The 15,549-nt window shown below is 44.8% G+C and overlaps 1 protein-coding gene across 2 annotated transcripts in view; it reads right to left on the reverse strand.

Moving 5' to 3' along the window:
* BAZ1A (bromodomain adjacent to zinc finger domain 1A) overlaps positions 1 to 15,549 on the reverse strand; it is a 97,805-nt gene that overhangs the window by 2,791 nt on the left and 79,465 nt on the right. For both annotated transcript variants that reach the window (XM_068254039.1, XM_068254040.1), the window contains 4 exons: positions 15,059 to 15,252; positions 8,495 to 8,964; positions 3,180 to 3,325; positions 492 to 579 (listed from right to left, as the gene is read on the reverse strand). In XM_068254039.1, coding sequence (XP_068110140.1) covers positions 492 to 579; positions 3,180 to 3,325; positions 8,495 to 8,964; positions 15,059 to 15,252 — 898 coding nt within the window. The remainder of the gene's footprint in view (positions 1 to 491; positions 580 to 3,179; positions 3,326 to 8,494; positions 8,965 to 15,058; positions 15,253 to 15,549) is intronic.

Consider the following 15,549-nt stretch of genomic DNA (forward strand, 5'->3'; position numbering starts at 1 on the left):
GGCAGTCAGGCGGAGGAGGACAGGATCGCGGCAGCAGGATCAGGTGAGATGCTGCAGGGGCAAAGTGTAGTGTAGTTTGTGTTGGGTGCAGGATTTAGTTAGTGTAGTGTAGTTTGGGTTGGCTGCAGGTGTTAGTTAGTGAAGTGTAGTGGTGTAGTGTAGTTTGGGTTTCTACAGCGGTTACTTAGTGAAGTGTAGTGTAGTTTGGGTTGGCTGCAGGGGTTAGTTCGTGTAGTGTAGTGTAGTTGGTGGGGGCAGCAGGAGTAAGTAAAGTGTAGTGTAGCAGGATTTAGTGTAGATGAGCAGTTCAGCCTAGATAGAGACAGTTTTGGGGGGTTTAAAGGTCCATAAGACACCCCTGCTCCATAGACGCACCTAGGTTTAGTTTTTTTTTTTTTCCTGATTTTTGCCTTCTAAATCTAGGTGCGTCTTATATGCCGAAGCGTCTTATATTCCGCAAAATACGGTACTTGATTTATTTAATAACTTACTTGCACTATTGTATTCACATTTGTTCACTTTTTCTCGTATAATATTTAAGGCGATGGGCTTCCGGATAATCTCAAAATAATCTGGGACCTGGAAAAAAAATTTCTGTTTTAAACCAATGAAATCAATTTCTCTAAAAAGCGGGACTCCGACGAAAGAGGAGAGCACAAGACATAGAAAGGTATGCATCTTTAAAGGGGAACTGAAGTGAGAGGTATACAGAGGCTGCCATATTTATTTCCTTTTAATCAATACCAGTTGCCTGGCAGCCCTGCTGGTCTATTTATCTGCAGTAGTATCTGGATAACACCAGAAACAAGCATGCAGCTAGTCTTGTCAGATCTGACTTTAAATTCAGAAACACCTGATCTGCTGCATGCTTGTTCAGGGGCTATGGCTAAAAGTATTAGAGGCAGAGGATCAGCAGGGCTGCCAAGCAACTGGTATTGCTTAAAAGGAAATAAACATGGCAGCCTCCATATACCTCTCTCTTCAGTTGTCCTTTAAGTACTTTGCAGTACACATGAGAGTTGCTCGGAAACCCTTTAAGTATAAAATACAATGCATATGTAAACTAATTAGAAAACTAAAACCAATGTTTACAAATCTTTTTTAACACAAAGAATGCAACACGCAAACAATGAGCCTTAGAGTAATTTCCCATATTGTCAGAAATATTATATCTTTATCAAGTTGTCATTGTTTTAGGTCATCTCAAGTGGCCATTATATACATCTTACATCCTTCTATGATTTCTAGTGTGGATTTAGTAGTCTTAGTGGTAATTAGGAAAAGCATCTATCTAGTGTGGTTTATAACTCCTGTAATAGTTAGCATTCCTGTAAGGACTCCTGCACACAGCAGTCCCATGAACTCGAGTAACTGAGAGCTCATGTGCCCCGTGTAACCAGAGACCGGGTAAATCTCATAACTCGTGTACTCAGTGTGACTCCCAGTCATCTGCAGCTGGAAAACAGGTGTGTGTGTACTCACTTATATGTCCTTAAAGAGACCTCAGCACCTCATTTACAAATTATATAAAACAAACCTCAACAAAGCATTCACCACAGCGGTAGTGTACTATACAGAATGCTCATCCCTAGCAGTGACGTCTGACCGCAAAAGCAACCATAGCGTCACAGCTCTACACTGGAGCGGAGTTTTGTTAATAGTCAAGAGGGTAGAAGTGAGTATAGCCACACCCCACGTCTCATTCATAGGGTTATGTTAAATTAAATCAACACAATAAAATAAGAATCTGAATACTAAACACAAGAATGGCCTCAATTCACTAAGATCATGCTGGAGACAATAAGGCAAGAGAAAACTTGCCACCATGCAGTGAGAGAGTTATCTCTCTCTTCATTCCTTAAAGTGAACCTTAAGTGTCCCAAAAAAATGAGTTTTACTCACCTGGGGCTTACCTCAGCCCCCTGCAGCTGATCGGTGCCCACGACGAGTCGCTCTGATGCTCCGGGTCCCGCTGGCGGCCACTTCCGGTTTCGCCGTCAGGACCAGTCAGGCTGGGGAACGCGGCTGATACTACGCGTTCCCAGCCAAAATAGCACCCCTATGCGGCCATATGTCCGCATACGGGTGCCTATGCGGACATATGGCCGCATAGGGGTGCTATTTTGGCTGGGAATGCGTAGTATCAGCCGCGTTCCCCAGCCTGACGGGTCCTGACGGCGAAACCGGAAGTGGCCGCCAGCGGGACCCGGAGCATCAGAGCGACTCGTCGTGGGCACCGATCAGCTGCAGGGGGCTGAGGTAAGCCCCAGGTGAGTAAAACTCATTTTTTTTTGGGACACTTAAGGTACACTTTAAGTTACTTCCTCTGTAGTTAAGTTACCTCCTCTGTTGTTATTTTCACATGCAGTTATTTAACAGCCTGTCTAGAATTCTGGAGTTATTTTAAGGATTGAAGAGTTAACTTAACCACTTAAGGACCAGGCTCCTTTTCCCTGATCTGTGCTGCGTAGGCTCTCCAGCCCAAAGCACAGATCAGGTTTGCGGCAGGGCGACCAGACTCCCCCCCCCCCCCTTTTTTCCCCCACTAGGGGGATGTCCTGCTGGGGGGGGAGGGGGGGGGGTCTGATCGCCGCCGGCTACATGTGTTTAGCAGGAGGCTTCTCAAAGCCCCCTCTCCGCAGCGATATCCAGCGCTCCCTCTCCTGTAGGCTGGATATCCGTCCTGCGCCGCCTCTAATAGGCTTCTGCCTATCAAACTGCGGCGTTCCCCGGCCAATCAGAGGCCGGGGATCGCCGATCTCCTTTAAAAAAAAATAAAAATTATATATATATATATATATATATATATATATATATATATATATATATATATATATATATAAACCGTATTGATGTAAACACAGGGGATTTCTTCCCCGCGTGTTTACAATTAGCCTGCGAGCCGTGATCGGAGGCTCGCAGGCTGTTCACGGAGACACCCTCCGTGAACTGACTTGGAACGGCCGCTCTATCGGCGTTAGGCGGTCGTTAAGTGGTTAAAGACAGAAGAGTTAACTTTAGGTTTGCCTGAGGTAAAATGTTTCCTGAATACTACATGCCTCATTACCAGGGTGATAACTCTAGAAACATTATTAAAGACAGGAGATAAGCTTAGTGAATTGAGGCCAATGACTAAGTATTTTTTCATCAATATCAATAAAATGACACTGTTCAATTACCTGGGCTTTGGAAACCACTCTCATGAAAGGCCAGCTATCATCATGCCTCACCAGCTCCACCACCAGCTGCTCACATGCCGATATCTCGTGTACACCTTGATGTCTCCCAGAGCTCCTCCTATTTCCTGCGTCCAATGAGGAAATGTCTGGAAGTAAAAAAACATTTTAACGGTTAATTTAATTTGATACACAGTAGCTTAACAAAAGCTGAAGGCTTCACTTATTCCTGAGAACATTGACCTTGACATGGTTCTGTGTGACACTTCTTGCAACATTTACCAAAGGGCGTAGTTCTGTGTGGCACTTCTTGCAACAGTTACTAAAGGGCGTGGTTCTGCGTATTACTTACGTTAAAGCAGGGGTCTCAAACTCAATTTACCTGGGGGCCGCAGGAGGCAAAGTCAGGATGAGGCTGGGCCGCATAAGGAATTTCACAATCGCGGCGCATCGCCGCCTCTGCCCGCCCTTCTCACTCTTCCTTCACAGAGAGGGGCGGGGAGAGGAGGCGATTGACGTCAGGAGGGGCAGAGCTGAAGCTGAAAGCTCTGCCCCTTCCAGGAAATGGCAGCGGATTGCCCCCCTGGCGATTTGGGGGCTCTGCAGCCCTCGTTTAGCGGCGGGGATGCGGCGGATTACTTGGGAGTACTGAAGCGAACTATAAGGAAGCTTTTGTCAGCGAGGGCCACAAAATATTGTATCGAGGGCCGCAAATGGCCCTCGGGCCGCGAGTTTGAGACCCCTGCGTTAAAGGGTTAGTAACAGAGACCTCGTGTTGCTGAAGATGGTTAAAAAAAATTAGAAGGGGGTAGGTGGCGAGGATTCAAAAAAAGGGATTCTAGGCATGACCCAGTTCTGCCGCCCTTCACGGAGTACTCCTATAGAGTAATTAGAACATTCCACTACACATGCCTGTCAAATAAAATACATAATTTTTGCCCTAACATTTACAGCTGCAGTCCATAGACTTGTGGGCCTTTCACCCACGTCTTTTCTGCAGATTAACCAGTTCTGGATTCTTGGTGCGCATATATACACCCCTGATCGCCTCACTTGGGAATCAGATATATTGATCGGTGAAAGGCAACATGTGTTTCCAAAGCCAGCCAAGCGCCTGTAACAAATGATCACCGGCATCAGCAAGATGCCGTCGGTCATTCTGAAAATGAAAGTAAAGACACACATACACAACACTTCCTAAGTACTGTTCACAGGACATAGGAATAAAGAGTTGGGACAGCTAGTGGACAAACATACATTAAAGCGGAATATAACCATGCATTTCAACTTTGCTCTAAAACATTATATGCAGGATATTATATGCAACCAGCATTTTTTTTTTTATACTAGACCAGCATTGGAAGGGTTACACAGTGCTTTAAAGTTCCTGGAGATTTCTGCAGACGCATCCGAAGCTGATATAGATACATTTTGTTTACATAAATGTATCTAAGTGTTGAATGTGACTCATCTCTCTCAATGAGAAGGAGTTGGAGGACAGCCAAAGTGTGTAACATTTCTCAATAGATACATATAACTAAATAGAATGTACCGTATATACTCGGATATAAGTCGACCCCGTATATAAGTCGACCCCAATATTTGACCTTCTTAAGCTGGAATTTGTTGATTTCTCAAGTATAAGTCATCCCACTGTTCAACTCCCCACACATATAGTAGTCGTCCTTTTCTTCAATATATGTTATATATTTCTTAAATATATTTTATAATAATCCTTTAACCACTTGCCGACCAATGGATTTTTCACTGATCGGTGCTGCGGGGGCTCTACAGCCCGCAGCACCGATCAGGAGTGCAGCAAGGCGATCAGACTACCCCCCTTTTTTCCCCACTAGGGGGATGTCCTGCTGGGGGGGGTCTGATCACCGCCGGCCATCTGCGTTTTGCGGGGGGGGCTCCTCAAAGCCCCCCTCCGCAGCCATTTCCGCCCTCTTCCTCCTTACCTCCCTCCCTCCCTCTCTCCGTAATGCGCAGGACGGAGTTCCGTCCTGCGCATTGAAGGATAGGCTTCAGCCTATCATATGCCGGCGATCCCCGGCCAATCAGAGGCCGGGGATCGCCGATCTGCCTTACGGCGCTGCTGCGCAGCAGCGCCGTATGATGTAAACAGCGGGGATTTCTTCCCCGCCTGTTTACATTTTGCCGGAGAGCTGCGATCGGCGGCTCTCCGGCTGTTCACGGAGACACCCTCCGTGAACTGACATAGAAAGGCCGCTCGATCGAGCGGCCGTTTCCATGGTAACCCGCAGACGACCAGTTTACGCCAATCGGCGTTAGCTGGTCGTCAAGAGGTTAAGGAAATTACTGTACATTTTTATATGTTGTTTTTACATATATGAAGCAAGATACCTGGAGCAAATGACCCTGCATGATCTCCATGCATCTTCCCCACACTGTGCTGCTGTTAATGTGTTAATACATAACATTAACAGCAGCACAGTGTTATATGCTTGTAGATAAGAAGGGTTACTTGTTCCAGGTATCTTGCCTCAGATCTGGCTGGGATGGATACCTGCTGACTGTAGGGTCAATAACGCTGCTCTCTCCCTGGCGCTGCACAGTGACGCTATAATCACTGTATCAGCAGCGCTGACACTTCAGGGGGGAGCAGCAATTAGACGGGCTGGGCATGGGACAGTGATGCGGTGGGCGGAGCTTAAATCGCCGGTGTCCTGCTGAGAATGTTACCTAGGCTGCGGGGGTAGGAGCTGCTCACTGTGCCTCATCTAGCTGGCTAAGAGGACTAACGCAGCTCTCTCCCCGGCACTCGCTGTATAAACAGCGCTGACACTTCAGGGGGGGGGGGAGCAGCAATTAGACAGGCTGGGCATGGGAAAGTGATGTGGCTGGCGGGGGGCGGAGCTTAAATCGCCGGTGTCCTGTCAAGAAAAGCTGCTTGTATCAGGGACAGGCAGGCGAGGACAGTGATCGGTGGGTGGATCAGAGGGATTTAGAGCAGCTCCTACCCCTGCAGCGGTTGTAGGAGCAGCTTTAAATCCCTCCGTTCCAGCCACCGATCACTGTCCTCGCCTGCCTGTCCCTGATACAAGCAGCTTTTCTTGACAGGACACCGGCGATTTAAGCTCCGCCCCTCGCCAGCCACATCACTTTCCCATGCCCAGCCTGTCTAATTGCTGCTTCCCCCCCTGAAGTGTCAGCGCTGTTTATACAGCGAGTGCCGGGGAGAGAGCTGCGTTAGTCCTCTTAGCCAGCTAGATGAGGCACAGTGAGCAGCTCCTACCCCCGCAGCCTAGGTAACATTCTCAGCTGCCGCTCAAGGGCATAAGTAATGAGCGGGGGTTAGTCCATTCTCCTGCTTGCAGGGGGGAGCAGCATTGTGGCACCTAGGAATCAGCAGAGCAGGGGGGCACAATCTGGCTAGCTGGCGAGTATAAGTCGACCCCCCCTACTTTACAAAAGTAGATCAGACCTAAATTTCTCGACTTGTAGTCGAGTATATACGGTAACAATCTGAACTTCTGCATATCTCTCCACGGAACTTTAAACCTCTGTGTTTAACCCTTCCAATGCTGGTCTAGCAAAAAAAAAAAAAAATGCTTTTTGCATATAATATGCTGTAAATGTTTTAGAGCAAAGTTGAAATGCAGGGTTATATTCCGCTTTAATATAATAAAAAAATAAATAAATAAATTAGTTATTAACCCATTACTACACCCTCTCCTATAGTCACCAAAATAAAACACTTGTAAAGAAAAAAACAACAACAACAAAGGGACAGCATTTTTAAAGAGACTGAAGCGAGTCTAAATTCTCTTTAACTTGTATTCCTGTCAAGGACCATAAGCCCTGCTAAACCGCCACTATCCCGTGGAAAAACGAGGGGTTTATACCCCCTAAATCTTCTCTCCTTTGTCCAGGGAGCGCTTCCTGAATGAGGCAGAGCTAATGTCTGTAGCACTGCCTCTCTGCACGTCAATCCCGGATGATCGCCGCCTCTCCCCACCCCTCTCAATCTGCCTTCAGAGAGTAGCGGAGATCCGCCGGCAGACTGACACGCATGGAGGCAGAGCTGCAGCTCATAGCCATGAGCAGCAAAATCCATGACCAAGAAAGTAGTGGATTTTGCAGGAGGGATTTGGGGGGTATAAACCCCTCATTTTGCCGCAGGATAACAGCTGTTTAGCAGGGCTTATGGTCCATGACAGGAATACAAGTTAAAAAAGAGAATTTAGACTCGCTTCAGAGTCTCTTTAAAAAGGCATAATAAGTTACCTTAGGGACTAAGTTTTTTTTAACCCCTTGAGGACCGCAGTGTTAACCCCCCCCCCCCCCCCCCCAGTGACCAGGCCATTTTTAGTTAAGTAGGCCACTGCAGCTTTAAGTCCAAGCTGCAGGGCCGTACAGCTCAGCACACAAGTGATTCCTCCCCCACACCATTTCTCCCCACCAACAGAGCTCTCTGTTGGTGGGGTCTGATCGCCCCCTGCCCCCCCCCCCCCCAGTGTTTTTTTATTTTTATAAATATTTATGTATATTAATTTTAATAAAATACTGCTTTCAATTACCTTTATTACCCTCCCTCCGCCAGCGAATCAGCACGATTGGCTGTGATAGGCTTCAGCCTATCACAGCGGATCGCTTCCCTGTGTCCCAGGGGGACAGCCGTGTCACATGGCTGTACCCAGTACAGTGCTGCTGCAGATCGCAGTGCTGTACAAAGCAATTAGACGGCAATCGCCGCTCGGAGACTGAAGGCAGTGCGGAGCTCCGCCCCCGAGCAGGAGATGCGCGTGCAATCTCCTGCTAGCCCCATAGACAGCCGTTCACGCCAATGGGCGTGGAGCGGTCCTGGGGCTGCCACACTGCTCACCCTAATTGGCGTGAAGCAGTCGGAAAGGGGTTAACAAGTATGCCACGAGGGTATATTACTGCTATTTTTGGAAATAAGGGCTTGTAATTATTGATATAGTATAAAGAAACACAACACTGAGACATGCACCTTTATTTCCAAATAAGATATTGTCACCAACATTTAAATGTAGCAATGACCAGGACAAATGGGCAAATAAAATGTGTCAGCTTTATCTACAGTAGCATCTTTTATTTTAAAACTATAATAGCTGAAAAGTGAGAAATACATTTTTGGACTGAAATTGGTTGAACAGTCAATTCGGCATGCTCTTGGCGGAACTGAATTTCAGCACATTCGATAATTATTGAATCGGATGGTCGACAGCCGACAGATGTATAGCCACCTTTACTTCACAAGACTAACAGTACATCTCAAAGTGCTAATACAAGCAAATGAGAAGAAGAAAGGCATAAAAATAGCTCACCTGGTGGTCGTTTCTTGCCCCTTCCTCTGCCTTCCACCTGCCCAGGTGTGGAGTACTGAGTCATTTTCTTTTTTGCTGTAGGTGTCTGATCTGCATTTTCAAGGCTGAATGGACGGAAAGCGAAAGGGCTGCCAACTGGGGTATTATCCAGAGATTTTATCTTCTTTCCTCTCCCTCTACCCCTGCCGCGTCCTGCCAGAGACACCAGCTCTACCAGAGATGAATCATGGGCCTCAGCATTGATCGGAGAACTGCCTAGAGACGCACGAGGCCCGGGTCTCCTCTCTTGCTGTGGAGCAGAATGGGCCTTTTTGCCACTTCCTCTTCCTTTTGGAGCACCTGTTGTATTTTTTGGAGTACCTTGTTGACTTTTAGGAGTTCTTCCAGACCCTTTCTTAGGTCCAGGTTTTCCAGGAGTTTTTTTAACCTTTATGGGTAATTGTATTTTGGCTTTGCTTTTCTTCTTTGTGCTACAATAAAATTAAAGTGGACCCAAATTAAAAATACAAGATTTCAGAAATAAAATCTATTTTCTAAATTATAATAATAAATAGCAGCCTTTTTTCAGCTGCATGATGACAAATATAAAATATTTTACATTTATTGGAGGAACCCCTCCCTTCCTTTCAAATTGCCGGGATTTTTCCGGCAAACTGGTGGAGTAGATGGTGTCCAGCAATGGAGGAATTGCTAATGGTTGCCCCCAGTATAACCCTAGCTATGAAAAGAGAAGGGTGAAAAGCATGCACTGAAATGATCGTAGGTTTGAAGGAGTGTTTATTTATCTTTGTATGTGTCAGAGTGGTGCAACTAAATATTTTTAATTAAAAAAATGTTTGGTTTGGGTCCGCTTCAATGGAAGTTTTAGTGGACTTTAAGTCTTTACAGACAAAGAAAATACTCAGGTCTCATACCTGTCCAAACGTATCAAAGCCATTAACTTACATAACCAAGATATTATCAAGGTAGACAGAGGCGTCAAAAGTATAAAACAAGATAACATTTTTAAAAACATGGAAGTGGCTGTGGTGGGACCTTCTCCACTCCAAAGGACACGATAAAGGGACGGGTTAGGTCATAACACAACAATTTTTATTGATATACTGCACAAAAATATATTTTTGTGAAATATATCAATAAAAGTTGTTGCGTTATAACCTAACATGTCCCATTATCGTGTCCTTTGGAGCGGATAAGGTCCCACACCACAGCCACTTCCATGTTTTAAAAATGTTATCTTGTTTTATACTTTTGGCACCTCTGTCTACCTTGATGCTATACTGATCCACCCTGGGTGGAAGGGCGGAAATCCTCATATTTCTTCCTATCTACAGAGAGCGACTTCTTAATCCCGAGTGGGGACAGGTTTGTTCTCCCCACCTGCTGTGAGGGCTGGTGCACACCGAGCGGCTTTTTTAGCGTTTCTGCAGCCGCTTGCGGCTGCGGATACGCTTGGTCAATGTATCTCAATGGGGGTGTTCACACCAGAGCGGGAGGCGTTTTGCTGAAACGCATACTCCCGGGGTGAGGCATTTTTGGGATTGTGGATCCGTTTCTGCCTCAATGTTAAGTATAGGAAAAACGCAAACTGCTCTGAAAAACAGCAGTTCAGAGCGGTTTTGCAGGCGTTTTTGTTACAGAAGCTGTTCAGTAACAGCTTTACTGTAACAATATCTGAAATCTACTACACCAAAAACGCTTCCCAAAACCGCAAAATGCTAGCTGAACCGCTACAGAAAAATAACAAAAAGCGTTTCAAAATCTGCTAGCATTTTGCGGATCTGCTAGCGGGTTTTGGTGTGCACCAGGCCTTACAGTGGTTGCCTAAACGGTAACCCGAGTTTGTGAGTATCCCTTTACTTACTCCTTTTTCTCGACCTTAACCACTACATACTACACCATATTGGGCTATCGGTGTCCTTGTCTTTTTCTACTAATAACCAAGATATTAGCGGTGTGGAAAAGGTTAGTTGAAATGAATACATTTTCAGGAGTAAAACAGAACATGCAGCAGCTGCCATCTATACTTACAGTCTATACCTGCTCCCTCTGGCCACTAGATGCCACAAGGCCGTTGGCTGCTAATGGCCACAGAGGTTAGAAGGCCTTAACTGCCAGAGGGAAGCAATCCAATGTAACTTACTTCACTGCTGCCACAAGGATTTCATAGAATTTGGTACGTGTGCTTAAAGAACTACTGTCGCAAAAAATGGAAGCAGTTTAAATCTGACACAACCAACAGGTTTTGGACTACCCCATCTCATCATGGTGGATTCTCAGGGTTTTCTTTGTCTTCAAAAGCATTTCATAAATGGCAGTTGCTAAGTCTAAATCCCTAGATACCAGCCAGCCTGCATACTCGTATACGTTTTGGCAGTTAAACTTAGCAACTGCAGTTCAGGAAATGCTTTTGAAAAAAAAAAAAAAAAAACACACCCAAGAATCCCCCATGAGGAGATGGACTAGTCCAAAACCTGTCAGATTTTAAGTTTTCTTTTTTTCGCGGAAGAGGTCATTTTAACTTTTTCTGTCCCACAGGTTAGGATACCTGGTCTGCATATTTGTTATGGTCGATGTTTTAGAAATAATCAGGTAGAAAATCAGTGTATTGGCCAGGTAAGTAGCATTCTTTAGCGGACCTAAGAAATGATATTTATATTTCAGTTTTTAAGCATTAAAGTTACCTATAGTAAGAGGGATACAGAGGATTCCATACTTATGTACTTCGAAACAATGCCAATTGCCTGGCTGTCCTTTTTTACTTCAGCGTCTGTATTAAGGTGGCCTTACACAGTACAATCCTAATTCGATTTTTCCATTTAATCAACTAAAACGATTAAATAGAGAGGTAATTGAAAATGTTTTTGATACTTTTTTTTTTAAATAAAAATCTGATCGGACTTGTTGGAAAAATAAGGTTGAGTGCTTTGAAAATTGAATGGTGTATGGTAGGTTTGATAACATAATATAGGATTTCAAAATCTTATAAAAAATAAAATGTAATCGGGCATACTTCTATTTACATACCTTAAACTATGACTAAACATTCGATTCTCCCATTTATTTGACCAATACAGCTTAAGAGCGCAAAATTCAATAATCTTTTCTTTCAATGAAGTAAAAAAAACTATTTTTATTTCCAATAAAAACCTGATCTGACATGTTGGAAAAATCGGAGTGATTGTTTCTGATATTGTATAGTGCATGGTTGGTTTGAAAAGAAAATACTATTAAATAAACCAATTTTTTTTTCATATTCAATCATTTTTCTTAGATTTTTGGAAAAATTGAATATTCGTCTATAGTACCTCGAAAATAATTTTAAAAACCATTCAACCAAATGGAATAATTGACTGAAATTCTCTGATTGGAAAAACAAAATTGTACAATAGTATAGGCACCATTAGTCAGAGCACCTGATCTGCATCTGCTCCGTGTCTGAAAGTACTAGGGGTAACCGGTATTGTTCAAAATGATATAAATATGGCAACCTCCATATCCCTGTCATCACAGGGTCACTTTAAATCAAACCAATGCTCTACTCACATAGAACAAAAAAAATCAACAAAAAGGACAGAACTCTGCTGGTTTTAAATAAAATCAGTTTCTTCCTTAATTTGTTTTCTTTTTACTTATCTCAAATCAAAACTACAGTAGAACTGTGCAGCTCAACTCAGCTTGCTCAGCTTATTTTGGCAGAGCAGACAGCATAAGTAATCAGATGAGAGGTGTGAGGCGCTGTCACGTGGCAGAGACAGCAGCACTCAGGCTACACTGAGACCACTGCTACAGTTTATTTTCACCGCACATGTCAAGAAGTTGTAAAGAGGAAAGGAGAGATTTCCAGGTAAGACACAGAAACTATGGTTTTATTAAACTCTTCTGTTCAGTCTGAGAAGTCAGGATGGGGGAACAATGAAAGCTGGAGGGAGGGATAGTCGCGGAGAGGTGTGCAGCTAAAGTACCACCTGACATCCGATCCTCCAGCTCCGTGCAGTGAGGCTGCTATAGAAATTCTTCCCAATCCATCCCTCACTATGGCGCCCCTCCTGTGCCTGTTTGTGTCAGAGCCCTACGTGTAATTGATATATAGGGCCATATGCAATTCACTTTTCGCCTTACTTTTCTCCCAGGAGATAATGTTTTTTTTTTCTTCGATTGAAATAACTTTTCAGCACTTTTTAACTAAAAAAAGTACCAAAAAGTAGGTGAAAAGGTACTATCAAGATTATTTTGAGTATTTTCTTGTTTTCTGGTGGCCTAAAAGACATTTTATTGACAAGTTTAAAAATATCACCTAGGAGAAAACTCAGGTGAAAAAGTGAATTGCATATGGGCCATACTCTCTTATCAACTCAGCTCCTGGATGTTTCCTGTGTTGAATCCGTGCAGGCAGAAATTATGGTATACCGTGCATCCAAAAGCTCTCATCACTTCCTATTGTCTGCATGTCGCGTGTTTACACAGACATGCAGGGAGACAAAAAAAGAGCGGCCGTCTTCTGGCTGGACGTGTACCATCATTTCTGCCTGCACGGATTCAACACAGAGGGCACCTCCAGGAGCAGCGGAACAGAGCTGATAAGAGACTGTCTATCAATTACACGCTGCGCTCTGACACACACAGGCACAGGAGGGGGGCCATGGTGAGGGAGGGATGGGAGCAGAGCTCCTGGAGACTACACACTGCGCTCTGACAGGAGGGGGGTCCATGGTGAGTGGAGGAATGAGGTCGGACCCCCCCTCCCTGCATCCTCACTACACTGAGTCCGGGTGTCACTACCCCTAGAAAGACCACTGTGCTGCTCACTAGTACTACTGCTCATGCTAGTATCGTGCGACTTCAGCAGCCTATGCCTCCTCCTAATCCTGCTCGTCTCCTCCTCCCTAGAATTAGTTCCCATGATTCTTTCAGCATGGGATTGAACGCCTCGGCATTAGAGGAGATGGGGGTGTGTCTTTATGATCTAATGAGAATATTTGGGCAGAATAATATAAAAAATGATTTGTGGGGTAGAATGCCCAAGAAACTATATGCAAAGGGCTCATAAATGAGGACAGCAAAACGTCATCTCAGATCCACTTTAACTGGAACTTCTTCAAGCCCCCTGTAGTCTGAGGCTCCTCAGAGTCATGTACTATGGTGCATGTGTTGTCCTGCCCATGTGCCCCCTCAATCACGCCCCTGAAGCCGGGAGTGCTCTGCACATGTGCAATTTCAAGTCTTGCGCTAAATGCTCCTGGCTACGGGATTGCAATTAAATGGCAGTTGAACCTCAAAGTCTACATGGGGCTGGAGAAAACACCAGGTAAGCGCAGGTCAACTTTTTCCCCGCCGGTTTCCTTTAACTGAGGATTCATATGTATGGACTCATTACATTGTCACATCAATTCTGCAGACTTACATAAAGCAGCAAATGCACGTCTATTCCAATCCTGGGACACTAGAAGTATGACCAGGGCAGATGAAGCAGAGTTATGTAGGCACCACTGCCTGAGGCGGATATTAATACAAATCACAATTTTGAGAGTAATGAGGAAACTATTACTGATCATGTCTCTGCTGGGTCTCTTAAGCCAGGGTCACACTTAGCAGAATCACATTCTTAAAAGGTCTTTAAGAAGCATCGAGTTTTCCCCATAGAACGCATCGGAAAACTCAGGCGATTCTGACAAGACAAATAACATTTATATCGCGCTTTTCTCCTGGCGGACTCAAAGCGCCAGAGCTGCAGCCACAAGGACGCGCTCTATAGGCAGTAGCAGTGTTAGGGAGACTTGCCTAAGGTCTCCTACTGAATAGGTGCTGGCTTACTGAACAGGCAGAGCCGAGATTCGAACCCTGGTCTCCTGTGTGTAGAGCCCTTAACCATTACACCATCCAGCCTAAGTGTGACCCTGGCCGTAGGGAATACCTTAGTGTTACGCTAGTTAAGAGTGTAAAATTAAAGTCTAACTGTACCGTAGACTTTAAATGGTATACTATATTTCAAATAGTTTCTGCTTAGAAAAAAAAGCGTTATATATCCAAAGCATTATATATCCAACGTACCTGCTTTACAGCTAGGCAAGAATGTTTTAGAAGGTGATGATCAGGAATTGTTTCCTCATTACTCTCAAAATTTACTTTAAAAGAAAACCAGAGATGTAATAATAACGCGCAGAACTCTTTTGGCCGCGGGAGCAAGACGGAGGAGCGCGCGTAGCCACACTGCGCATGCGTCAACTGACCGAAGATACCGGGACCCCGTACGGGAGGTCGAGGAGGTGGAGGACTGTGCCGCAGGAGCGATCAAGCTGGAGGGAGGTGGATGAAGCCCCAGGTATGTATGATTTTTTTTTTTTTTTTTTCCCTCTGGTACGCTTTAAAGTAAACCTAAAGCAAAGGGCCTCGGCCTTTTCCACAGACACCTCCGTGGCCGCACTCGTTCACATACAGGAGCGTGACTGCTAGCTTTCAGGAGGTCCTAGTGTCAGCTGGGGGACTTCAGGACTGAGGTAAGTATCTAACTTTTGCCTCCTATAAAGTTACAGGTATACTCAAACAGGTACTTCTAAGGCCTACCTCTCCTCCTCAGATCTGGCTGCCTCCTCTTCCTCATCATTCTCTAGATCTCTCTCCATTTCCTCTTCTTCTGGCGTATCAAGTTCATCCTCAATGTCACTCTCTACCGGTTTAATCTTCGGCGGCCGGCCTGGTCTACGTCCTCGCGGTCTAGGTCGGCATTCAGGACAAAACCAGTCCCCATCTGGGATGCACTGCAATGCACATATTTATAAAGATAGGTGAAAACAAAGCAAGAGTAAAACTGAAGAAGTTGAAACAGAACATCCAAACAGAATCTGTTTAATGTAATGGCTGTAACCAGACTAGTGTTTTTGGGCATTCCCTCCACTCTTACTACATTTTTCTTTCCACCTGGCTTGTCTCATCTGTGTCCAAGATCATAGAATGGGAATGATCACTTATCCAGGCTACATATAAAGATGGCTGGTATGCTAGTTTGTGTGATGAAGATAGCTTTATTTGCTGATCATTTTAAATGGGTTTCTTAC

The sequence above is a fragment of the Hyperolius riggenbachi genome, chromosome 9, assembly GCF_040937935.1.
Source record: "Hyperolius riggenbachi isolate aHypRig1 chromosome 9, aHypRig1.pri, whole genome shotgun sequence".
NCBI classification, from domain to species: Eukaryota; Metazoa; Chordata; class Amphibia; order Anura; family Hyperoliidae; genus Hyperolius; species Hyperolius riggenbachi.